The sequence below is a fragment of the Epargyreus clarus genome, unplaced genomic scaffold, assembly GCF_041222505.1.
Source record: "Epargyreus clarus isolate Ecla_fem2 unplaced genomic scaffold, WU_Ecla_fem_2.2 ptg000008l, whole genome shotgun sequence".
NCBI classification, from domain to species: Eukaryota; Metazoa; Arthropoda; class Insecta; order Lepidoptera; family Hesperiidae; genus Epargyreus; species Epargyreus clarus.
Genome location: NW_027332216.1, coordinates 12,076,968 through 12,103,044, shown reverse-complemented (window position 1 = coordinate 12,103,044; position 26,077 = coordinate 12,076,968). Strand labels below are relative to the sequence as shown.

The 26,077-nt window shown below is 37.9% G+C and overlaps 2 protein-coding genes across 11 annotated transcripts; one reads left to right on the top strand and one right to left on the bottom strand.

Moving 5' to 3' along the window:
* Positions 1-189: 189 nt before the first annotated feature.
* LOC140744450 (transmembrane protein 104 homolog) lies at positions 190-10,097 on the bottom strand. The gene is made up of 5 exons (XM_073076050.1): positions 9,802-10,097; positions 8,345-8,557; positions 6,959-7,218; positions 3,872-4,080; positions 190-3,254 (listed from the first exon to the last, which is right to left on the bottom strand). The coding sequence occupies exons 1-5, from the start codon at positions 9,871-9,873 to the stop codon at positions 2,494-2,496; spliced, it is 1,515 nt and encodes a 504-aa protein (XP_072932151.1). The 5' UTR covers positions 9,874-10,097; the 3' UTR covers positions 190-2,493.
* A 2,207-nt stretch (positions 10,098-12,304) lies between these two features.
* gw (trinucleotide repeat containing adaptor protein gawky) lies at positions 12,305-24,991 on the top strand. 10 transcript variants are annotated; one of them, XM_073076044.1, is made up of 19 exons: positions 13,749-13,877; positions 14,755-14,856; positions 15,071-15,250; positions 15,712-16,092; positions 16,374-16,475; positions 16,590-16,715; positions 16,798-16,982; positions 17,179-17,748; positions 17,826-18,271; positions 18,344-18,598; positions 19,967-20,123; positions 20,562-20,684; positions 21,245-21,379; positions 21,826-21,980; positions 22,599-22,743; positions 23,041-23,370; positions 23,655-23,774; positions 24,226-24,375; positions 24,568-24,991. In XM_073076044.1, exons 3-19 carry the CDS (start codon positions 15,220-15,222, stop codon positions 24,679-24,681), a joined length of 3,525 nt encoding a protein of 1,174 aa, XP_072932145.1. In that variant the 5' UTR covers positions 13,749-13,877; positions 14,755-14,856; positions 15,071-15,219; the 3' UTR covers positions 24,682-24,991. The 10 variants fall into 10 exon arrangements, with proteins under 10 accessions (XP_072932149.1, XP_072932141.1, XP_072932145.1 ...); XM_073076048.1 differs by lacking the exons at positions 13,749-13,877; positions 15,071-15,250 and adding an exon at positions 12,305-12,574; XM_073076040.1 differs by lacking the exon at positions 13,749-13,877 and adding an exon at positions 12,305-12,574 and having other exon boundaries at positions 15,071-16,092.
* The last annotated feature ends 1,086 nt before the right edge of the window (positions 24,992-26,077 follow it).

Below are 26,077 nucleotides of genomic sequence, written 5' to 3'. Positions count from 1 at the left end.
AAGCCTCCGTTGTCTGTCCGTCTGTCACAGGGCTCATCTTCTGAACCGTAATAGACACTTTAATTTTTTACAGAGTATATATTAGGGTTGCCGCTGTAACAACAAATAGAAAAAAAAAATATGTTTTTTCCAATAATTTTGATCAATCAGAGGAAAATATATTATTAGAGGTGGTTGTAATCAGACACATTTTGAACGTGAAAATAATATTTTATTACATCTTATATGTAAAAATAAAAATAATTTATTATATCTATAAAAAGTAATACTTCAGTCGATCTGTTTATATTACTTATACTCTACACACTTATTAAATGGTTGCTCTATCACAGAAAAATTAGATAAAGTAACCCTGGACCTTATAGCAATCAATTCATTCAATACTAATACAAGTAGAAAAAGAAATTATTTATTTCATTTATTTTAATTCCATGTATTTGCTTCTATGATATTTTATGTATTTAAATAGGTATGTATGTACTCTATTTTGTAACCGGCATCTAACAACTATTTTAACAGTAGGTACGTATGTAATATCAGATAAACAAACAATAATTTACAGGAAACCAAAACAATAATAATAATTAATTTCTATTGTTGAAGTAATAATTCTAGTTAAGCTGCAATATAAAATGTATTTTTTTGTTATGTTAAGTACTATCAAGACTACCCTACAAATAATCTTCCACTTTTACAATTCAGTATTACGTACTATTCAGATTAAACATGCTTATAAATGAATGTAATTCCAATTAAATTATAAATTCGAATAAACAGTATAGTAAAGCGAGCACATATTGCATACATAAATTATTACGTAAATATATGATGAACACATAAAATTTGAATATTTTCTATGACATGGTTTTCTATTACATCTTTCCTCCGCACTGATTGTTTAAACTAAATTTAGTCACTATACACCAACAAATCTTCAATATAAATTTGTTCCAAAAATATGAATGTAATGTAAAAAGATTCCAAAATCTTTGGTTACATTTTATGGTCAATTTATTGTTCGTTACACTAAAATAACTACTTTTTTAACTGTTCATTATTTTATTATTTACCAACTAAAGTTTTTATGAGTAGGATATTTTAAACAAAACAAAATAACTTTCAATTACATATACACAGAAACATATTTTACCAAAAAGATTTATATTATGCCTCTGTGGTATTATATGGGCTTTATATTTACAAATATAACTTAATAAAAATCAATGTTAACAGCTATAGTTACGGATTTTTTGTGCAAGCAGTTCTGTGTGGCTTTGCATGCAATTGATTTAATATAATGTGAGGGATCAAGTTAATTAATTATAAAAATATGACAACTGTTGTTCAAATTAGTATGGTAAGGAAGACATACTTCTTACCCGAGGCATTCCAACTCAATCCTCGGGGGTAGCAATGCATCTGTGGCCGACCTCGGGTAGAACTGTTAGCTTATCTTGAGTTTAGTGCATATGTCCGTGGGCAGCAGTAGCCACTTACCATCAGGTAGACTGAATTTTCGTTTGCTATTTCAAAATTAATATTATTTTTTAAAACTACTGCATAACAACATGCCACATGCACATAATAAAATAAGTAAACCAAATCTGAATTCAACTTGTTTTGGATGGAATGCTAGTTAAATCAATATAATATAGTTACTGTAAGTAATCCCAGCTTCCTTAACCAACACGACAATCGTACTTATGTTTACATGTAAAATATAACCGTTGTTAGACTTTAAATTACGAAAAAATAAAAGTATATAGAATACTTTACGAAATTTTAGAGCCAACTTCATACAATAGTGTAGAAGAATTACGCTGGATAATTGCTGGTGAAATTCACCCATAAGATAGCAACACTCATAAAATTCTACAAATTATTAATATGGAATACATACAAACAGACCATAATATTAATTAACTTAAAAAAATAATGACTAACTCACATCTACACTCACTTGATACGAAAACAATTACATTTAAATATCAAAATGTAAAGATTAATTGGTTATATTAAATAATAAATGTAGTATATAAATGACGATTAAAGTTATAAATTCACATATAATGTAGCAACTCTAGGACCAAGCTTCAATATATTCTAAGAATAACAACTATATTGTATATTTAATATTATTAATACTAATTGATTTTTATTGTCTTTTCAACTCGACTGAGTTTTCTCAACGTATTTTGCGTATTATTGCTATGATAGTAAGAGATACTATGTCACAGTTAAAAATTGTTTTGGCGTAATAATAGATCATCCATAAATAAGGTGTGACTTAAGATCTTGAAATAGGACAAAAGGGACAGAGCTTCAGATCAGACAATTATGCAATTGACAAAATTGTAAAGATGTTTTCAAAATGTGCAAATTATGAAGTTTTTAAGTTCCTGTCGTAACCACAAAACTGTCCGAAAACCACAAATTTATGGATGGTCCCTAACCGTTTTAATTTGTAGCACCTGTATATGAATTGATTTACTGTCAGAATTTCTTCTCAAAGATATTCACGGTTACCAATACAACGCACACAAACGACCATAGCAACACGAAAATTGCCCACGAGATATGAGAGAAAGGGCTCTTATACCTATTGACGACCCCCAACCCTAGTAGATTAGTGCAGTGCCGCCGCGCTGATATCACTAGAAAGGTCGGCATCAAATACTGGATGCCCGTACCGGCGTACGACCCTGTGAATTTTATAAGGACGCTGATGTCCTCTAGAAAGTACGTCAATAGAATCGGAGGCACCACAGTAATTATAGGAAACACAAGTTTCCTCAACACAAAATTGTAGGACTCCAATTGAGTCGTGTCTAGAAATAGACTTTGAAGATTATTTCTGAGCGTGATAGCTATAATGGGGAAACTGGTTGACAGTGTGAACACGGGGAAGAGTGCTAAGAAGTATTCTACGATTTCTAGGAATATGTTTTCATTGTCGGTTGGCACAAAGTTCAGAGTGTACAAGTCGTTCAGGTTTTTGAAGGCGAACGCGCCGGTGTACGCTAGAAGGAGATAGAAGATGCTGATGAGAGCGTAGTCTAGAGCGAGATGGAAGCCGAGACGGTTCTTGCCTCTGATGGGGCTGATGAGGCCGGGCAAGGAGTGGTGACACATGAAGGAGTACACGCAGGCACCGAAGAGGGTAGGCATTCCAGTGAAGTCAAACGCGGGGGGCCTGCCCTGTGGTCCGTGACCTATTAAAAGGTGTATCGCCATAGATATCATTATGGCGAACGCTGAAATAAGAAATATTAGAAAATTAGTACAATTCCTACTTTAGTTTAAAAAATATATAAATCGATTGATATAATAAGTTAATTAAAATGTGTCATGGCGAATTTTGCCATGATTTTTGTATGATAATGAATATGCCATCAGTAAATAATAGGTACAATTCGATTTTTTTATTTCAATATTTCCGATGTTAGATAGACATTGTCGGCCTTTGATTGATATAAACGATTCCAAAATATGGTCCGCCGATGACTCACTAAAGTCTATCACATGCGATCAAACGTAACCAATGAAATGAAGCAAATTAATATTTGAAGGTGGTAGAACCCTTTGTGGTTCGACTACAGAGGCACCACCGCCACACCTATTTCTGCCTTGAAACAGCAGCGTTAAGTGCTGCTGTGTTCTGGTTTGAAGTGTACCACACACTTCAAGGGAGACATACTTCTCCGAGTTTAGTCCTCGGGTGTAGCGGCGCATCTGTTGTCGACCTCAAGTAGGAATATCTAGTCCTACATAGGGTTGATTAAAGATGTTCGTGGGCGGCAGTATGTACTTACCATCAGGTGGACTGCATGCTCGTCTGCTACTACTATATTATAAAAAAAAAAAAACTCACCAAGCCACCTCATGCCCGTCGTGAAGAACTGCAGATACTTAGTCTTCTGAACATTAAAGAACACGAAAGGTCCGGTGGCAGCGAAGAACGTTAGTAGCGCCACCCGGTAGCAGTCGAAACGGGTGTAGCTGAGCGCAGTCCCCGTGGCGTTGAAGCACGGCAGGTTGTCCCAATCGGTGGCGTTCGTCACGTTCGACGGGACTGTTGAACTGGGGACAAAATACTAACTTTATTGAATTTATTTTAGAGTGTAGGACACTTTGTAGTTCGACTGCGAAAGCATCCACCCGTACCACAACGATTCCTGACTTATTAGCAGGTTCATTCTTGCCTTACAACATCGGAGTGAAGATGGCAATTTATTTTTATTATGCTATGGTGAGGTAAATTTACTTTGTGCTTTTCACGTCTGACCCATTTCAAGTAAGAAATTTGAAAGACGGTGGAACCAGTGTTAAGGCCTTATTAGACCACCCAATTTTGAGGGACCCTAACCCAAACTAAGAGTGGTGTAATAAGACTTAGGGAGTTAGTGTCCCTATTTAGGGCGATCGGATCATCCCGATCTGCCTAGCTCCCTAAGCGCCCTGCAGATTGGGTAGTGTAATAACGTTTAGGGCGGTTAGGGAGCTCAGTTGCTTTTGCTTTTGTATGTAAGGTGTCACCAAACTCAACAAGTGTTCAAATTGTTCTGCACCTACTCTGAGATAATTCCTTAAATCTCCCGGTTCAAGCACGCTAAGTATTTGCATATTTGAAAGCTTTTCACGTAACCGCAAATACTCTTTCACCCAGATCTTTCTCTTCTTTATTTTTTTAATATTTGTTATTGCGAGCACTTTATTTTTTTAATATTTGTTATTCGATACTGACATATATATATAGACATTCGCGTATAAACTGAGTTAGGGCCCAATTTGCAGAGAAGTGTAATAAGCGCCGCACTAACTAGGGTACACGCCCACCCTGGATGCAGGGCCCTTCATATCGGGTTGTGTAATAAGCGTTTTAGTTGAACGGGGGATAACCACCACCGCCATACCAATTCTTAGTGTGAAGCATTTCTGCATTTCGAAGGTAAAGTGCCGATGCCGGCTGATTTAGGTATGAGGCGACCATCTGTGAATGACTTAAGGTAGCACCGCATGTTCGTTTTCGACTTGAATCTTATAAAAAACAAAAACTAAAATAAAATTTGAAGAAACTAATTAAGCCTTAAGTTGAAGCCAAAATAATATAATTTAATATATTTTTATATTACTAAAATTATATATGCCATTTCGAATTTCATAAGTGTAGTTTATGTTACACACGTCATACATAACCGTAACAAGTGCAAGGTTATGCACGCACTTGGTTAAACAATAGTTATCATCGCGTTAAGTAATACACGTTCGCTGTATATTACAATATATTAAAATAAAGCATAGTTTAAGCGTCTGTTAAAAGTTAGCTTATGAACGACTTGGCCAACTGAGGTCATTTTTAGACAAAAGGTATTATTAATCAGACTTATGTAGGTCATGTTTATTTTTTGTAGGTTTATAGCTGATCTGATAGGTGGAGCTATTGTAGTTATTAGGTAATAGATTCCAACTCAAACTTTCTTCTTTTTATCAGGGTACAAATATGTAATAAAGCTCATTACCACCGCCATTTACTACAAAGGACAGAATAACAACTGTAGGGCCAGCTAGTATCTATATAAAAATGAATTGATAAAAAACTTTTATGATAGTTATAAAATTGATACCTAAACTTTTCCGATACGAAAAGTTATTGACATAATATACACAAAAGACAAACGTCCAACGCAGATCAGATCTAATTTCACCAATGAAATTTTGCATGGTGTCGAACCAGGGTCCCTGTGCGCGGCTATATGTGCATCATAAGTCATTCCGGAGATAAATAAGTCAATATTATAGGTTTTGAAGAAGTGCAACTTGTTGGAAATCTAGCAAAGAACTATAGCTGAGCAATATTATTGGCAATATTAGAGATACTATTTTATGACGAGAATTTCAGCCCAGATCAACCTGCATTGCGCTATATCAACAGTAACTCGACGACTTTACGATTGTAGCTAGAAGTTGGCACAAAACTGGCTCGTTCCCGCCTCAGTATATTATGAATGATGTTTGAAGTTGAAATTAAATTTGCAATTTTCATGCACATTGCATCCACACAAAGAGTAACTAATATATTCATTCACGGTCTAGTTCTACTCTCTGAAGACTTCCTAACAATATTTGATGGTCATTTAATAATAAAGAGATGGAGAATAATGCGATTGCGCAATATTCGCGCGTGCTGCAGAGATTATCGCGAAAAATATATGAGCCAAGCGAAAAAAATCGCCAGCGTAAACATAATTATAATCTTTTGTTTCCTGACTGTAAGATTAAGATTACTAAAGAATGCTATAAATAAAGTGAACTTATATTTTCTGACGGTATGGCATAATACATTGGTTCAGTAGTGAAGCCGCACATACCCTAGAGTTATTTAAAAGGAAGCCCTTTATAACATCACATTAATTTATTCAGTAGGTTTACGTGATTTACGTTTGTTGTTTGAATCGTCGTCAACTCATTACTCTCCCACTGCTGAGCACGCATCTTATCTTAAGATAAGGGGGGTTTACAGTTTTAGAATATAATCCAACAACATCACCACACTGACCAAGTGCAGACTGGTAGATTTTACACAACCTTGAGAACCTTTTTTATAAAAACTCTTGGGTGTGTTGTGTAGGTTTGTTCACGAAGTTTTTCTTCAACACTAATTTGAATAATAAAAGGTAGATACCTGGAGTTCGAACTTCGGACCTCGGAACACTAGTTTGGACAGAATTTCTAACGACTAGGCTATCACTACACTTTAGCTAAATATGAGATAAAAGTACATAATAATATAACTGCATAACAAATGCTTATTAATTTGGATTGAAAAGCGTATATTTTTATCGCCTTCGTATTGTAAATCAAATCAAAAATAATCTACTATATACCACTTTACTAAACAGTCAAGGTTGATTACTAGGTATATTTAATTTTAAGACATACAGTCACAACTTTAACTCACCAAACGACATCCATAATCGACTTGGCGACGGCAGCTGAGTAAATAGACAGATCGCCGTACAAATACACGCAGAGCGTACAGTAGAACATGGTCCTGCCCATCTTGTTCAGGAACAGGTTGGCCATCTCGCCCAGCTCTATCCGCTTGTCCAGACTGTAGTATCTTGAGGGTATGGAGTCCCCGCAAACCAAGGGGTCTTCCAAGTCTCCGTGGGAATGATGCGACATAGACGCGTCCTCATCAGCATCATGGTCTTCGATCTGTAATCAATTTTTCGTTCTTTTTTTTAAATGTGGAATTTTTTCAAAGGTATATGGAATGGTGGTTTCTGCATTTCTGCGGGCAACAACCGTACCCCTTAGCGACGCCGTGGAGCTTGTACTTCCGTGATAGTATAATACATTATTGTGACAAATTTAATGATTATACTTGTGGATATCTTGGGAAAAAAATCAGCAGTGATTATGATATTTCATGGTAGTATAGTAGTTGTCTGTTCCTCTAGTTGTGTATTCGTGTTCAGTATATACATATGTAAATTTTAATATATTTAATTATTATATAAGTTTACATTATAAATATTACTTACCCAGGAATAAATGCTAATTATAAAAACTTATAAATATAGTCAATAAAATTAAACAAATATTGTGTCAGTAATATATTTTTTTAAAGAAAATTATTTTATAATAGTACATTACAATACGAAGCCGAAAATTTTTTTTCTGACAAGTGTGAGTTTGCAGGCCGAGCCGCAGGCGAGGACTGCAATCACACGAGTCAGAAAAACATTTTTCGTCCGCGTGTTGTATAAAATTTTATATTACGGGGTCGGAAATGGGGGTTTTGCGCACGCGAAGCGTGCGTAAAACGTCAATTTACGCACGCCGTGATATAAAAGATATTTTAAGTGATCTTATCTCACAGATATCCAAGAAAGATTATCACTAATCATAAAATATGATTATCTGTTTGATAAGGTTGGAATTTTCACTCTATGCTCCTTGATTATATTCAGATTTTTCCTAAAATACCACAAATGTAGTAATTTCTTTGGCATTATAAAATATGTATAAATAAAATATTGATGGAAGCTTCAATTGCCTACTTTACAAGATATGTGATCAAGTTCTTTATCATGTGTAATCTGTGGTAATAACATAATAAATAAACAACCTAGTATTACAGATGCGACTTTTATTTCTTATTTTAAAAACCATTTGAAAACTAGTTTAACCTGCATATTCTCTGCTACTTACAATATTTCCCTTCTAACTATGAAATCGCCCATAAATGGAAAATCAATGGCCCAGGATTTGAATCTCAGAAGAGTTATGGCACAAAAACTTATAGCAATAAGCTACTACTGCTTAAAATAATACTCACACTATTCCTCTTAATAAACTGTAGCCGCTTCCACTTGAACACAGCGTTAGCACAGGCCATGGTCTCTATCACATATGTGGCATTCATGAAGCTCATGAAGGCCAGGAAGACCAGGGATATGGTGCTGAGACCCCATCCTGCACGGGCGAACGCTGCTGGGAGGGTCAGTGCTCCAGTTCCAACTATCAAGTTGAAGATGTATACTAAACCCACCTGAAAGAAAATTATCTTTTAAGCTTTGTAATATTAATATAGTATAGAGGAACACATAGGTAGAAGAGAAAACACATTTTTTATGAGACTGTTTCTACCATTTAAGTATCCCAAGCTGCATTAAAGAGCTTATTCCAAAAAAAAATGCATAAATCTGCACCTCAGAACTCCACATTACAATTTTATCCATCTTAAATAGCCCTGTTCGAAACAAATACCTATTCTCTTTCATCATTTTTTACATTGTTAGAAAAAAATAAAAATCTATCAGAAAAATACAAATTATTGATGCTTAATTATTAGTGCTTAATAATCAGGTATGCTTTATTTGTAACTATATTGACACCAATGATTGTAACTTAAAGTAAATAAATATACGAATAATGAGAATTAGGGCACGATTACGATTCCTACGGCGCCAAAATTTGAATGCGGATCCTTATAGATCTCGACGAGACAAGACGAAAAGTAAGAATAAATTTTTTTGATATCTCGCTTAGTTTTCGAGATATCGATATTTAAAAATCGAAAAATAAAAAAAAAATATTCTTTTAATGATGTATTTCGATAGATTTTTGGAAAAGAAAACGAAAACTTCCGTTTCTCTCCGTTTTCTAAATTTTTAAATATAATTTTCTCCGTTTTTCAAAAATCAATTTTTGGTTTTTCTCATTTTCCTCCGCCGTTTCTTAACGAATTCTCTTCATTTTTCTTCTACCGTATTCTGCACGTCCTCCCCTATCCGGAGATACCAGTCGCACCCGTTTCCGCCGCGCCGTTCCTCGGCAATTTCACTTTTAAAACGCAAAAAATCGAAATTTTCGAATAATTTTTGAGTATCGATATCTCGAAAACTAAGCGAGATATCAAAAAAATTTATTCTTACTTTTCGTTTTGTCTCATCGAAATCTATACGGATCCGCATTCAAATCTTGGCGCCGTAAGAACCGTAATCCCCCCAGAATTAGTCATGTATTGTCAATGAAAAAATAATCAGTTAAATAAAGTATAAATAATAAACAAAGCAGTAACTTAACTAAGATTGCTTACAAATAGAAAGTAAATGTGGGAGGGGATTTATTAAGGTCATCTGCCCATCTGTGCTAATTTTGCAAATGCTTAAATAAGGAATCTTTTGTTTAAACTATGACTAAAATAACATATGGGTAGTTACAGCTGGCGTTTTCATAAGTTTTTTGTCTTAAATCAGAGTTTTTATTATTTATTATATTATCTCTTCTTACCCATACAGAGTATTGGTCACCAGCCTCTGCCTGAGGCATCCTTAATCTTCTTACGCTCCAAACACGACGCATTTCCTTGTTATAATACACGACATCGCTGCGTTAAGCATTAAAGAGTAATGCTAGAATATGTCGCCTCCAGTACTCTATATTACGATAGCGGAATCAACTTATTAACACGTTCAATTTAATCGATTATTGGCCGATAAGATAACAAATTAAATCTTTTAAGTGGATATGGAATTGTGGATATGTACATGTCATTTGTCAGCTGACAGCTATTTATTTTTGACAGTGACATATTGTGACAGTGAAGGTATTAAGTGAATTGAAGTTTTATAATAGCTTTAGATTCTTTACTTTCGGCCCATTTAAGTGAAAATATTATTTTATTTATTTGATGTGAATAAATGTTACATGTAGTGCTTATTTTTCTTATAAACTATTTTTATAGCTCTACGAGTGTAAAAATGTTACCACATTATATATATCACGTTTCTTATAGATATTTGAAATATGTATAGCTTTGCATCTTAACTATATGTACAACTGTATATGCTTGTAGATGGTAAAATCACATAATATAGCATAATGTTTCAAATAACTGGTATAAATGATTAAACATTGTTGATATCGAATGATTCGCGTAGCTTAAATAACCAAATTTTGTTTGGCAGACATCCATGTGAGGTGATGTGTCCTCACTCCTCCGACTCCTAAGCAACACATCTGTGTTTGGCTTCAAGTAGAATTCCTGTTCTATTTGGGCGGCATTAACTGCTTACCATCAGAGGGATCTCAAATGCATGAGCAAATGCATGTTCAATTGATATTTCAATCATTAAAAAATACTAAAAAATATTTTATTATACGAAAGAAAAAAAAAATACATATTGATCGCTTCGAAACTGAAATATCGATATATATTAACGGTTATTAAATTTCGTTCGACATGCAACACTTTTTTACTAACAAAAAAAATACCCTAAGAGTAAAATTAAAATAAAAAGTTCATAGAAAGTTAAATTATGCAATATTTTGTTTAATTTACGAGTACTTCGGTACAATGTATTGTAAATCTGCTTCATAATTAAGATTTTGTGATTTAATGCATAATATAAAGTATGTTAATAATTTCTATAATGATGAATAGTTTTAGTGAGAAACCTAATATTTTATTTATCAAATGTGTTATGATTATAACGAACGTAACAATAAAAGTACGAACATATTTTTTTGAATGTGTAGAATTTGTGTAATGCCTTTAAAATGCTTTTCATTTATGAGGATCAAAGTAGTCGTTTGCCCCTTGCCTCGTTGAAATATTCCTCTATTAAAAATCCTATCTATAAAGCAATTACTACTTTTTTTTAATTCTTCATCAATTACACATTGAAACTCATAACCCCTCACTAGGACTCTTCAGTGTCGAAGATATTATTTTTATGTCTGTCTGACTGGGTAAAGAACTTGAAATCCTCTGTCTTTCAGATTCGGACCGAACCGGTAAATGTTCTGTTACTGGGGTTCGCATTGCCTAAATAAGGTTCAATTTCGTGTCATTCTGTACGTACAATCATAATAAGTAGAAAACGTATTTCCAATTTTCCTTTGAGCAAAAATGCATACATTCAGTCCTTACACAAATAAAAAGAACCAAGATGAGGTAATAAGATGAGATCAACAAAATCTTCACGTGTGTTGTTTTGTTAAAATCGAAAAAGAGGCGAAGTCTACTACGCCTGGATACAGCAGGCCAGAGACTGAGAACAATGGATTCGAACCCTCCCGTTACATATACTATACATAAAATCACTTCGGCTTCCAATATTCTGTCGCTAGCTGAATATTTGCGACGCAAAATGGGTTTGCGCATGTCCGATTACACCCAACCACATACGGCACTCACACCATTACAAATTTACAATAGTGTGGAGGTAGCGACCTATAGGTTGTATATAAATTATTTATTAGCTTATGTGGCATTTATACCACACGACTTCTCGTATTCGTAACGGAGGTTTTAGTATTATAAATATGTTTACATTTCTAGGTCATATTCAAATCGTCAAATCCCTAAACCTAATTTAACTCCTTGTCACTCTATCTATGCAAATCGTAGCATGTGTGGTCAATATCTTTGTTAACTCATTATTGTCCCACTGTTGGGTAGAAGTCTGCTCTTAGTGAGAGAGGAACTTAGTCCATCTACCGCACTGACCAAATGCAAATTGGTAGCCTTAACACGCTTGAAGAGTACTTTTTTATCAAATCTGGGGCGGATAAGTTTCCTTGCAACGTTTTCGTTATAACAAGTGATAATAAATTTCTAAAAGGTATGCATCACAACGCAAAAAAGTAATTCCAAAGAAACAGCAAAGCTTTTGATGGAAAACACAAAGTAATGAAATGTAGAGTCGTCTACTTGAAGGAAAATTCCAACTTAGTATCAATGCAGATCGTACGATGTAAATCGATCAAACCCGTTCCGAGCCGAAGCAGACAGCTCGTAAACCTCCACATTGAATGTCGTGCTTTATCAAATGCCTCAAATAAACCCTCAGGCTGGTATAGAGCCTTTCTTACAAAGTATAATGTATTTTCCATAACAGACAAGAATGCTAAGTGATATACCTGTGTTTGTACTCAAAAAACGATTTTTTCTTCCGACCTACGATCAGTGCTTTGGATAAAATGATAAACCTATCGGTGTATATGTGAATGTGAATTATTACTGTCTAAAAGCACACAAAACTCCATGTAATAAATTAAGGTACGTAAAAGGGATTTTTCGTTTAGTTTGTTTCTATAATTAATTGTGGCAACGGACAGTGCAGTAATATCGTACCAATCCACTACAGCCTTATTATTAGATATGTATCAAAGTATGACGACGTATATATAATTAATATTAGTAAACGAGCGGCTTCACTTTATGTATTCATATTTAATCAATACGTCGTCAATAAACAATTGTTTATGCTATGATCAGTTTTTCCTGGTTTCATTTTTCCAAATTGCTTTTCATGAAATGTTCGTATCGCAATAAACACTCTGTTTTGAATATCAGTACAAAATTAAAGGAGTAAGTAGCCTACCTACTAAATTATTGATAGCACCATAGATAAATATTGTAGATAAATTATGGTTTTTGGTCCAGTATTCCCCTGCAATAATAAGTCCACGCACTTACCTACTCTATTTACTAGACATATGCCTAGGAAAAATCTAGTTTTATTCCAGTAGACATTAGGAATAAGTCTATAAATACGCACCTGCATTCCTAACTTCATACTTAGACTATAATAAAATGGGTGCGATCAAAAATTACTCTAAGGGTATTCCATACTAATCTCATAATCTAACATTGCTTAGGTATTGCCGACTAGCTCTTTTAGCCGAATTGTACAATTCAAGTAATGGATCAAGCTACCAACAAGCAAGTTATTCCTAGCGATTGTATGTACCTACGAGCACAAGATGGGTCGTAAATCGTAGCGCAATTTTATTAAATAAAGAACATTGAGTTTCAATGATTTGAAATTGGTATAATTAGTATAACTCTGCATTTTACGCGAAGTACCTTATACTAAACAAAAACAATGCGGGTTCCAATCCATTCAATTTCATGGAAGCTTAAGGGGAATATCATTGGGGAATAATATGTTAAATTATTGTTAAGTAAGTAGGAACCCGAAGTCGAGCAAATATTTTTGCTACATAGGTACATACTTATATAAAATCCTGTGGCAATCTACTTATATTGTATCCTAACATAATAATCGAACGTATACCTAAGTAGTCGCGTACGGTATTTATGTATAGTCCTATGCTATAGTAGTTATGTATATACAGCAAATTGCTATAACCCGACTATGATAAACGGGCGTACACCAGAACGTATTCTCGTATAAACCAACGTCCATCTTGAATAAGTGACATTTCGTAACACTTCGTGCGAACCCCGACGACGAAATCATTCCATCCAGCCGTCGAAGCCGTATTCTCGGGGGTTTGGGATTGTGATTTTGTATAAATCTACATAGTTTTTGTGCCAACAACTATACAAAACGAAGGTATGTCTTCTGAAATACTAATTTCCTAGCTTTTGTGGTTAAAATTGTCGTCGAACGACTTTAGCATTTATGGCATCGCTTTCTCAGGCGTATCTTTTGTCTCTCTTTGACAAACGGAACGTCAGTACGCATTTAATTTTCTGTCTCATTCCATCTAGTAATATAACACCGTTGTGCTCGTTCGTGTCACGTAAGAAATTTTTGTATTTCTTTAGTAAATTTTAGATTACTTTGCAATGTTCGGTGTCTATTGGATTTAATAAGTGCCAATTCATGTTTGTTTAATGTTTTCTCGCAAAATATTGACTCGTACGGTTCGATAATAGGTCGTGCTAACTTTCACTCTAGGTATAGATAGGTAGTACTGTAGATAAATATACATAGCACAGATAGATGTATACGACTCTAGATATTCAACATCGAGTCTCAAGGCCGAAATACACAAATACTAATGTATCTACACTATATCTGCTGCAAAAAGAATAATCCTATGGTTTTCGTAAAAATGTAGTGTTGGATAAATCGACTGTTTGATATTGTGTGATGTGAATTGTGTGCAAGTGTGGCCGTTTTTACATTATGTTATGTGGTGTGATGTCGCGAGGCTCCTTCATTTTGATTATACTATATTGAACGTTATCGCGTTCATCCGCGGCGCAAAATCATATATATTTTACAATTACAAGCCCCAACAGAGGCGGATCGGATATCTGCATATTGTAGATATACGTCGTAGTCCTTGAGGTAACCTCAAACTCAGTAATGCTTATTTCATCGATCGTTGTTGCCAACGACGGTCATTCTTAATAATTACGGGCCGTTCGATAGGTGGTGGGTGATAGGGTGAAAATGAAACATGTTTTTCTTTTTCCCACAGATAAAGTGAAACGTTTCGAGCGAACTGCAAAGCTGCTCCAAAGGATCTGCCGAGCCCGCATTATCTGTGATATACAGCTCAGCCTCACGTCCGTCCTATAAGGCAAGTTCCAAATTTGAACATTTGTATAGTTTTTATTTACATGTTTTGTAATTTCCAACTGGATAGCACCAATAAAAAAATATACACTGTAATTTTAGGGAGTCCATTTTACTTGATGTTTACATGGGTTTACTTGTAGTAGTGTTTTTGAGTTTCCTAGCTGTAATGAGAGGGAAGTTATTCCCTTGTGGTGATAAAGTGATATTGTTTGTAGGGCTGGGCCACTCGGGGCTAGAGGCGAGTCCGCAGCAGCTTCCAGCGGTGATCTCACCCTGCCCTCTGCCACAGAGGCACTAAACACTGCTACCTGCTTAATTGACTGCATCACTACGAACCATTGTTACTTAGTCTTTAATTGAAACAATGCAATCTGTGAAAATAAGTATAATGCTAGGTGGATATTGTAGAGAATTATTCTATTTATAAATAATTGTCTGATGTCTAATGTTTCTGTAATATTATGTGTTCCATATCTAATTAAGTATAATTGTTACTCCAATATTGATACTGTTACCGAACCAATGCAATGTAATTACTCCACCTCAATGTCGGTGGTGAACACAAATAAATTTGGTGCTTTTAAGCGAGTTGAAGAGAAGAATGAAAGTCAGCGAGTTAGTGTAATACTGGTAGATAATAATAATATTTATAATGTAGAGTTTGTTGATAGTATCCAACAAAACCAAATGATTGGCGAAACGCCTAACTACTGCATTCCTTTAATGATTAACGCCATAACAGTCCAGGGTATCTCATACAGTGACCCGTATTTCAGTAGCTTTAACTTAAACTATAAGATGGCGTTCGGAGCGCCAGAGTATATGAACAAGTCTGATTACGCTTTTAAATCCTCAGTTTGTATTATGCGAGATGAGCCTTGCAAGGATAAGACGCAACTACTAAACGAAAAGTCTGCTCATGATATATGCAAAACGAAAACTCGAATGATTACTTATGACAAGAAGTCTGTTAAAACATGCCATGACAATAAAATTTTGGATGCTGATATAGATAATTCAGCCTCTGAGAAACCAGTGGTGAAGACGTTTGCGAACGGTGATCTTACATTTGACACCATGATAGAACTACTTAGGAAGGAGAATGAGCTCCTGAAGGACCTGAAGTCCGAGGAAGTGGACAGTTGGGGAGTGCCCCTTAGACTGCGTCTTCGGGGAGGAGGCGAGAGTTCTCTCAACGCTGCATCTGGCTGGGGCAGCCCGCCTGCTTCCAACAATGGTAATTGGTGATTTATTATTTATTTATAAACATTGTTGCTCAAATTGCTCTCAAAAAATTTAAATTACATGAGTGAGTTTAGTCCAATGTTGTTTGTCTATATTCCAAATTTTACCTTTAGTTAATATAACAGTACACATATCTATGTGTTGGGAGATTTAATTCTCTTTGTTTTGATTTATATTTACGTCATCCATCGGTTTTTGATGTGCGGATGATCGCGCGATGACAATGGGTATAGCTTCTTAAACGTACATAAACAATTCTTTTTATATTGCCAGCTGGGAATTGGGGCGGCAATACTAGTGGCCAAACAAGTAATGGTACAAACAATACTCAACAATGGAATAACACTCAGCGGCCGCCGACTTCCCAAGCGGATAGTAAGTTATAACAAACCTATTTGGATCGCTAGCTAACGATGATTGACGCTTACTGTCGTGCCAGTGTAAAACGCGACCCGAGCGAATTATAATACTCGATAATATCTATTGCAGTGAACAGCAATAAGGGGAATGGCAATCAAATGCCGCCGACGAGCGCGGCCTCCCAAAATTGGCAGAGTTCCCCGCCAAACATGCCAAATACACAGCCCAACAACAATGGTGCGCCCGCGAGTAATGGTGACAATTTTGATATTAATTATATCACAATTTTGTTGTTATGTTAATTAATATAATTACTGAATATCACGGAAATTTTTAGGCACGAACAACGCTGGTAACGGAAACAACGGTGGTAATAACCCCGCCAACCCCACAGCGAATTCCAATGGGCCGACTGCTGGCAATGGGAATAACGGAAATAACTCTAACAGTAACTCGTCCGCGAAGATAGAACAATTGAACTCCATGAGAGAAGCCTTGTTCAGCCAAGACGGCTGGGGTGGCGTAAGTGTCGACTCATTATTTATCACTTCTAAAATAAACTCGTAAAATATTTCGGTGTTGAATTAAAATGAAACAACTTGCAAGACCAGACCTCATTTCAAGTTCAAATTATGTGACATCTTGGCATGAAATCACGCTCGTATGCGCACGAAAATATCTCGAGCGGTAATAATATTACTTAATTATATATTTTCAGCAACATGTTAATCAAGATACAAATTGGGATGTGCCCGGATCTCCTGAACCAGGATCTAAGGTGGAGCCCGCCGCGGGGGGCCAGCCTGCCTGGAAACCTAATGTTAACAATGGTGCATTTCTCGGAACCGATCTCTGGGAAGCCAACTTGAGGAATGGAGGTCAGCCTCCACCGCAGCCCGCCTCTAAGACACCGTGGGGCCATACGCCCACTACAAACATCGGCGGTACTTGGGGCGAAGACGACGACGCTGCAGATTCGGCTAACGTTTGGACCGGACCACCCCCGCAGCAACAGTGGAACTCGGGACCACCACAACATGCCCAACAATGGGGTGTACCTAAAAAAGACGACTGGAACGCCTGGGGGGAACCTCACAGGCCCTCCGATCCTCGACTAGATCCTCATCGTTCCCAAGATCCGCGTCAACAAGCATCAGATCCTCGTCACGATATCCGTGGAGGAATTTCTGGTCGTCTCAACGGCGACATGTGGAACCAACACCATCCACACACCGGAGCTCCAAACAAGATGATGCCCACCGGAGGTGTCAACCAATGGGGTGCTCAGGTAAGTTACAACACATATTTCATTTTTTAGTTTCGAACTGTTATATAAATTGTTCTGATACCGTTTTATTCGTCAAGGGTCCCAAGGATTCAATCAAAGCGTCGGGATGGGAAGAGCCCTCTCCGCCCGCCGCGCGTCGCGCAGCCGGCGGGTTCGACGACGGCACCTCTCTGTGGGCGCAGCGCGGCATGGGCGGCATGTCCCGCGGGGCGCCGCAGGGCCCGCCCGCGCCGCAGCGGATCCCGCCCACCCCGACCAAGCCCGACGCGGTCTGGGGGGCGCACGGACAGCGCAACGGCTCCTGGGAGGAACCTCAGACGCCGGGGTGGCCCGATCGCGACGTGCCCAGCTGGGGCGACACGTCCGGGCCCGGCCTGTGGCCCGTGCCGAAGCCGAAGCCGTCCGGCCCGGCCGGTGGCTGGCCCGACGATATCGGAGAGTGGGGCGGCCCGAAGCCACCGCAGGGTGGGCCGCTAGGCAAGCAGCTGCCTAAGGAGCTGATCTGGAATAGCAAGCAGTTCCGGTAAGTTTAAAAACATCTGGAAAGTAATATTGATTGAGTCGACAACAAATTAACGAACGATTGTTCCTTTAGATATCTGGTTGAGATGGGTTACAAGAAGGAAGAAGCCGAGGTCGCCTTGCGCAGTCGCGACATGAACGCGGAGGAAGCTCTGGAGATGCTGGCGGCGGCGCGCAGCGACGGTTGGCGCCGCGACGAGCATTTCCACCACGGACCGTTCCAACCGCAGCCGTCGGTACCAGCGGTCTCCCCTGCAGTGGTGCAGAAGCTACTCAATCAACCACCCCCACCCACTGTGCAACATCATCCTTCCTATAATCCCAACAGGTACCTTTACATCGAATTTAACAAACACACTAAAGTTCTACTTTATATTAGATGACAATTTTATTTCTGACTTACTTTTTCGTCAAATATATTGCTAGGTAATCAATTCAATTTCTTGATAGTCTAATGAAATATGCCGTGTAGTAAAAAGTAATAATATTTCTTCGGAAATGCGTGTCGACTATAAACTGCCGATGTCAAGGGAATCACGATTCTACAAAAAAGCGAAGAAGATTAGAAAGGCAAAGTACTGCAACAATCGTTACTTTTTATTATTACATTGTCATTGTGTTAGTACACCCTTTTACCGTTTTTCGTTTCATTTTATTTACTTCTTACTGTTACAAGAAATTTGTTTTTAGCCATGAAACCGTTTGTGCAATAACGTGAATGAATTAATAAAACAATCAGAGCAGAATTAGACCAATTTAGAAGATGGTGGGATAAAAAACGAGAGCATAAATTTTTCTCTACTCAGTGGAGCCGTCAGTAAATATCTTGTGTTCTCAAGTGTGAATGATTGATATTTACAAGCTATTGTGGCCCACTAACTCTGGTTAGACGCTATCTATAATGATCGTTGAAGAAAGAATATACTTTTTCTCAGTGTACTATCAACACAATTAATAGTACAAATTTGCTTTTGGTTGCAAATATCGCGAGTCATTTTGCCACCAAGCATTAGTTTACACGTATGTGAGAAGTGCTACTCAAACAAAATGAACAAATAATCAGAGCTTCACTTTTTGGATTTAAATAAGTTGTTTGAGCTTAATTGACTATATTCACCATATCAATGATGGTGCAATGAGGTCACGGGTTCGTATTCTGGCTGAGCATCGATAAAATAAAAGATTTATTTGGAAGCCTGGTTGTTTTACACAAATACAACTTATTGCCAATAATTGATTCAGGAGTGAAGATTTACTATTTTAAGTTTATATTAACCATCTAAATTTTTTTACATTAGGTTAGGTTTGATTAATGGTACTTTGCATTTTGGTGAAATAGAGTGGAATACTGAATCGGCTTCAGGTAGAATCCCTGTTCTATAGGGAGTTAATTATAGGGGTCCAGTCAAGTCAAGTAGTATAGTCAGTGTCAAACTGCATGTCCGCTCTGAAGTTGTTGCGAGCAGTTGTAGTCATACAAATTGCTATGGCGACGCGATTCGTTTCTATATTCAGAGCGGACTAGGAGTTTTATACGGACTATAACTACTTAACATCGAGGAAACTGTATGCTAGTTTGCTAATTCAATCTTACAAAAATATTATCTTTTTTTTCAAACAATGGCTTACACTCAATTCATCCCTAACTGTTATTATATGAAAAAACAATACCTTACACTGAATTCCTTCCTAACAGCAGCACAGGCAACAGCGGGCAGCCCAGCACAGCGCAGCTAAGGATGCTGGTGCAGCAGATCCAGATGGCTGTGTCGGCTGGATACCTGAACCACCAGATATTGAACCAGCCTCTCGCACCACAGACACTGGTCTACTTGAATCAGTTACTGCAACAGGTATGTTAAAGAAACTTAATAGTTCTATTGGCTATGTTATGGATTTATATTTTTGTTTTAGGTTTGGTTGTATACAGCTTTGTGTGTGTGTGTGTGTTTGCGCTATGAGAGCTATGAGTGCAAAAAGCGATGATTGTAAAGTGTGAACTTCATTCAGGAGTACTGATCGTTATATTTTATAATACATATAATAAGGATGGTAGAGCAAATATGGTTTGACCGAGCATGTAGGCACTGACACACCCATTTCAAGCATGGAACAGTACTGCTTTTAGTTCTCACGATCAGTTTCGGGTAGAACTTTTCCTATATGAGTTAGTCATAAATGTTTATCAGCGCATTGACCATTTACCAAAAGGTGGATTGCAAGCACATCTGCTACTCAAATTTTATAAAAAAAAATGTTTAATCTAATGAAAATTTGTCTTGTTTGTTTAGATCAAGGTTTTGCAGCAACTGGTGCAGCAGCACACTCTTGCCATTTCAAAGGCGAACTCATCTCTCGCTCTGCAGTACTCCGTTCAAATCTCAAAGGCTAAACAGCAGATAACTGTACTCCAGGTAAGCTAGATATTACGTAATCTTTGTTTACATACGGTTTCCTCATACAATCATATTACATAATATTGTAATGGTATTTTGCAACAAACAACTTGTTTTTAAGATATCGCGTCTTTGATAGCGGATATGTATCACGCTGCTTGCGGTATTTTATTGCTAAGTACAATGTAAATATGATACAAATAACCTGTATATTAATTATCATGTTGTGTTTTTTAATGTATAAATATAACTTTATGTACAATTTATTGCTGTAGGTTGTAGGGGCTACTATTGAGTAAATGGATCAATATACATGCTATAAGTTTACATTTTCTTTTCATATTATGCTAACTATTTTGACATTTGCCTTGTAAATTGCTGAAGTCAAAATTACATATAGGGCGATCACTTTGGACCATATGGTATGGACCTGTTATAGCTGATAAAAGGTGCATTGCTACCATAAGGTCATTACATGGAATCCCTGTACAGTAGTTGATGACAGACGTTCGTGGTCGATATTGACCACTTCACTTGCAGTCACAAAAGCAGTTTCTAATGTAATGAATCTTTCATAGAGTCAAATAGCGACCCAGCAAGCGATATACATGAAGCAGCAGACTGGCGGCGCCGACTTGTTCAAGCAAAACCACGACCCCCTGGCGCCGCTGCAGAACAACTTTGGTGAAATGAACATCAAGGACTCTCAGTCTGTGAGTACAAATAAAAACAATAAACCTATATTTTCTTAAGGTGAAGTTACAAACCCCTACCTATAATTTAAAAGTCAAGGGATTATTCCTTGACTTTTAAATTCCAGCAGCTCACTACAGAAGTGATTTTGAATGTTATTTGATGACTTTTTAATTCGAATGTTACTTTGATTTTAAAATTCGTCACTTCTATTTGAATTTTTTTCTTTACAATTCTTCATTTCTTTCAATATTGGTTATACATATAGATTTAGTAATCGGTCTTCATATTTTTATGTTATGTGTATAATACGCAATAACAAATAAAGCATAGTAATTACATGTTCTAATGTAGCACTCTCGAATAGCAGTGATTTAATGTTAAGCTTATAGTAACTGTTTGTAAGACACAATAGAAGTGTTATGAAGATGTGAAATATGTCTGACATTTTTGTAAATTACACTAGTATGGAGGTAACGGTGGTCAGCAGTCTCGCCTGACACAATGGAAGCTGCCGTCGCTGGAGAAGGACGGCGAAGGTTCGGAGTTCAGCCGCGCGCCCGGCACCGCCAAGTCGACCAACAGCCCGCAGCTCAACCAGCTCGGCCTGCAGCCTGACTCGTGAGTTCTTGTTTATATTTATTTTACAGTTTATTATGTGACGTTTTAGGGTTATGATTTCTCTGTATGTCAAAGGTGTAAATTCATAGTGAATTGGACTGTAGAGGCAGCGCTACTACGGCCAATTCTACCTAATAATATCGCATTTAAGGTTACACAAATAGCTTTGTTTTGGATTGAAGGTTGGTATTAAAGATATATTTATATGCAGCGTTTCAACTTAATTCTTAAAGTTAGTAATGGGTAGCAATGTTCTCAAGTAAACTTGCAATTCTTTCTGTGGAGGACTACATATATCCATACCGGTAGCGATTATTTAAATTCAGTTTGACTACGTAATCATTTGCTATTTCTACTTAAAAAAAAAATCTCGAGCATAGCATATGATCATATATTCATATACTATATGATCAATCTGTGTAAGGAATTTTGAACTTCTGACAGGATCCCTGGTTTTGATTTATTTTCATTCTCATTTTGGTTGGTCAACAACAACAACAAACAACACAAAATGTGGTTTACGGAAAGTAAAACGTGTATTTTCCGAAGTCATAGAGTCGAAACCTCCGTATAGGGTTGTCAGGTTACAGTTTTTGTTAAGTCGTTTCTCGTTAATAGGACATGGGGCGTGGGTCGCGGCTCGGAGGGCTGGGGTGACACGGGCGCGGACGTGGCGGACGGCAAGGACGCCTGGCCCGCGCACCCCGCACACCAGCCCGTCTTCGACTTGGTGCCAGAGTTTGAGCCCGGCAAGCCCTGGAAGGTCAGTTTTTTACCATTTGATAGATTGATATCTTCAGTTCAAAATGATTGCCGAACAATTCTTTAACTTTCTTAGTAAGGATTTAAAAGTTTTTATATGTTCTCAATAAAAGGTATGTTTCATGTTCATCAAATTTTAGCTCATAATTATATGTAAATTAAGTTACTGCATTTTATATTGTTGGATATTATTGGTATTGACTTGATCATATATTTTTTAATATTCAATTGGTCGTAAACATGCAAATTTAAATTTAGTTTCGTAGTTTTAAATCGTTTAATAATATCGTAATCCTAGGGCAATCAGATGAAGAACGTTGAGGACGACCCTGCTATGACGCCCGGCTCGGTGGTCCGCTCGCCGTTGTCGCTGGTGGCCATCAAGGACACTGACATGCTCGGCGGGAAGACTTCGCCCCCGGGCGGCGAGCGCTCCCTGTCCTCCTCCACGTGGAGCTACGCCCCGCCCGCGTCGAGCGCCGGCGGGCTGAAGCAGCAAGACGCGTGGGCCGCGAAGCCCCGGCCCGCGCCCCCGGGCCTCAAGTGGCCCCAGCACCACGGCAACGCCCGCGCGGTGCCCTCCTGGCAGACCTCTAGCTGGCTCTTGCTGAAGAATCTTACCGCTCAGGTAGACATACAACTTTAACATATAAAATAAAGTTTACTTACCAACTACAGAAAAGGATAATGTTATGTATTATATTATAAAAATGTGTATTGTATTAAATTAAAGATCTTAATTACCACTTTTCACATTCTATTATACTTTTATTAATATATCTCGTATCTATCCATTCTTATATAAGTACCTGCTGATATGACGTTATTTTACTCTCTATCTTCATGTCTTTCCTATTTTTCGTTTTTCTTAGGAGAGCTTTTATATATCATCGTTTTGTTTTGTGGGAGCAGATTGACGGTTCAACCTTGAAGACGCTGTGCCTGCAGCATGGCCCCCTGCAGAACTTCCACCTGTACTTGAACCATGGACTCGCTCTCGCGCGCTACTCTACCCGCGAGGAGGCAGCTAAGGTAAACATTACTCTGTTAAACATTTATAATTGAATGTTCATGGTGTTTTGTGCTAAATATATATCCAAAGGTCGCCATTGTCATATTTATCATATTTTAGCGCATCTTTATTGTTATGTAAAAAAAGTAGACAAGACAACTGGCTTCCCAATGAACTGGAACTTACAAAAGATACTTGTTGTTTATATAAATAGAAGAAATGTTAAAATACAATTCAAATACAATGCCTCAACTGTACTATGAACTTGAACACATAGCTATCGTGGTACTGTTTTGTAATTATATGAAGTCTATCAAACAGAAGTTGTCCAATTTTGTAGAAGCATGGACTAATGTCCATTCCAATGTTCCATTGAAAAGCTACTTTTCAGTCTGAAAGACTGCAAGTCAAAAAGAAACATTATTAACCTACATTGGATTGCTGTTAAATCCTTGTGTCTGGTGTGTACAGGCTCAGATGGCGTTGAACAATTGCGTGCTGAGCAACACCACGATCTTCGCGGAGTCGCCGGCCGAGTCGGAGGTGCAGATGATCCTGCAGCACCTCGGCTCGGGCTCCGGGGGCGCTTGGCGCGCCACTACCGCACCCACCTCCGCCAAGGTATGAATACTTTGTATCATTTTATTTCAACTGCCTATATCAACTGTTATAGTTTTTTTTGTGACATTCTTCTTGGATTTTTAAGCCTTCTATTTGCAGCATACATGTAAAAGAGCGAGAGGAGTTTAAAATAATGAATTTATTTAAGTTAAGTTTATAGTAAGTTCAAGCTTAACTTTATTACCTGCGCAGGATGGCTGGGGCGGTTTTACTGGGCTGTGGCCCGACCAGCACGACCAGCGTGCCACGCCCTCCTCGCTGAACTCGTTCCTGCCGCCGGACCTGCTCGGCGGCGAGTCCATCTAAGCGCTCAGCTGCGTCGGCCGCGCCTGGCCGCCGCCCCCGAGGCCGACGTCCCGGCCGCTCCCGGGAGCGCCTTAGGTGTCTAGTTGTAATTACGCTTCGCCGTTCCCCTCCGGGGCCGGACTATTTTTATTCGCCTAGTCAGATCGCGCCGGGCGCGTCGCCCCGAGCGCCGCGCCCGGCTTCCAACTGTCCACAACTATTATCTACTGTGTCGTAAGTGTTCATGTAGATTATTTAGTGTACATAAGAATTATACATATACAACGGCAGACATATAATGTAACGACGGTTATACCTGTGGAGTATGTAAGTGGGGAGCGGCGCGGGCCCGCCCGGGTGAGACCCGCGCGGCCCCGCGCCGCCGCCGCCGCGCGCCCGAGGCCGGGCCGGGCCCGCGGGCCGCGCGGCCTCCGACGCGCGACGCGGATGTATTGTATTCGATGCGACCGGGGAGCCCCGGCCCCCCGGGAATCAACCAAATAATGTAAGGTATCGGATAGAGTAGTTGCGTCGCGGGCTACCTCAGTCACTCGTCCCGTGGCCTTATTTTAGTCTGTATTTATTTTGTTGCGCTCGCGGGCTGTTGCTGTTTCGCCCGTCGAGCTGTTGCGTTCCGTGTTTCTTTCGTGTTTATTTTTTTAATTATTCTCGTTTTATGCGTACCGTGTCGTATTTTTAAATTATTTATTCCGTTTCGAATTCTCGCTCGCGATGAGCCCTCGTTTTCCAGTAGTGATATTTTTATCAGCAATAAACGTAAGTGCATTTCGCCGACTAACAAACGTTTTACGATTAGTTTGTAATTTTTATGAGAGTAATAATAACAAAATTGTAAATGTATGAGATTGGACGTGCATTCTTGTAGAGTTAATTCCTTTAAGCCGTATAGTCTGAGTCGGAAGGGCGGGCGGGGCGCAGTGATGGGTCTTGCCGCGGGTCGCCCGCATAGGTAGTTGCGCGAGCCCCGGCCCGCTCGATTTCCCCAAATTTTTTCCAGTATTTGTGATTCAAGTGCCACTTTATGTTTAATATATGAAACGATTATTTAGATTATACGATTAATGTAAGGGTAACCTAATATATTAAATTGAAAAATTGTTTTATCATTTTATATAACGTACATTTGTGAGAAGTGTTATAGAGTACTATAATTGACAGTAATTTAAATATTACACTTTTGTGTATAGGTAAGGATAAAGTTCTAACTTAAATTTAGCCATATCAATATCTATTTAATAAAAGATTTGTGGTATTTTCTATAGGCTCAATTTGAAGGTTTCAAAGTGACATATGCTTTAGATATTCTGTTAATAATATACTTGTAGTCGTAGGTCTCTCGGTATTAAAACATTGTAGATTTAAGCCTAAAAGTTAAGTCCTATGGTAGGTTTCTATA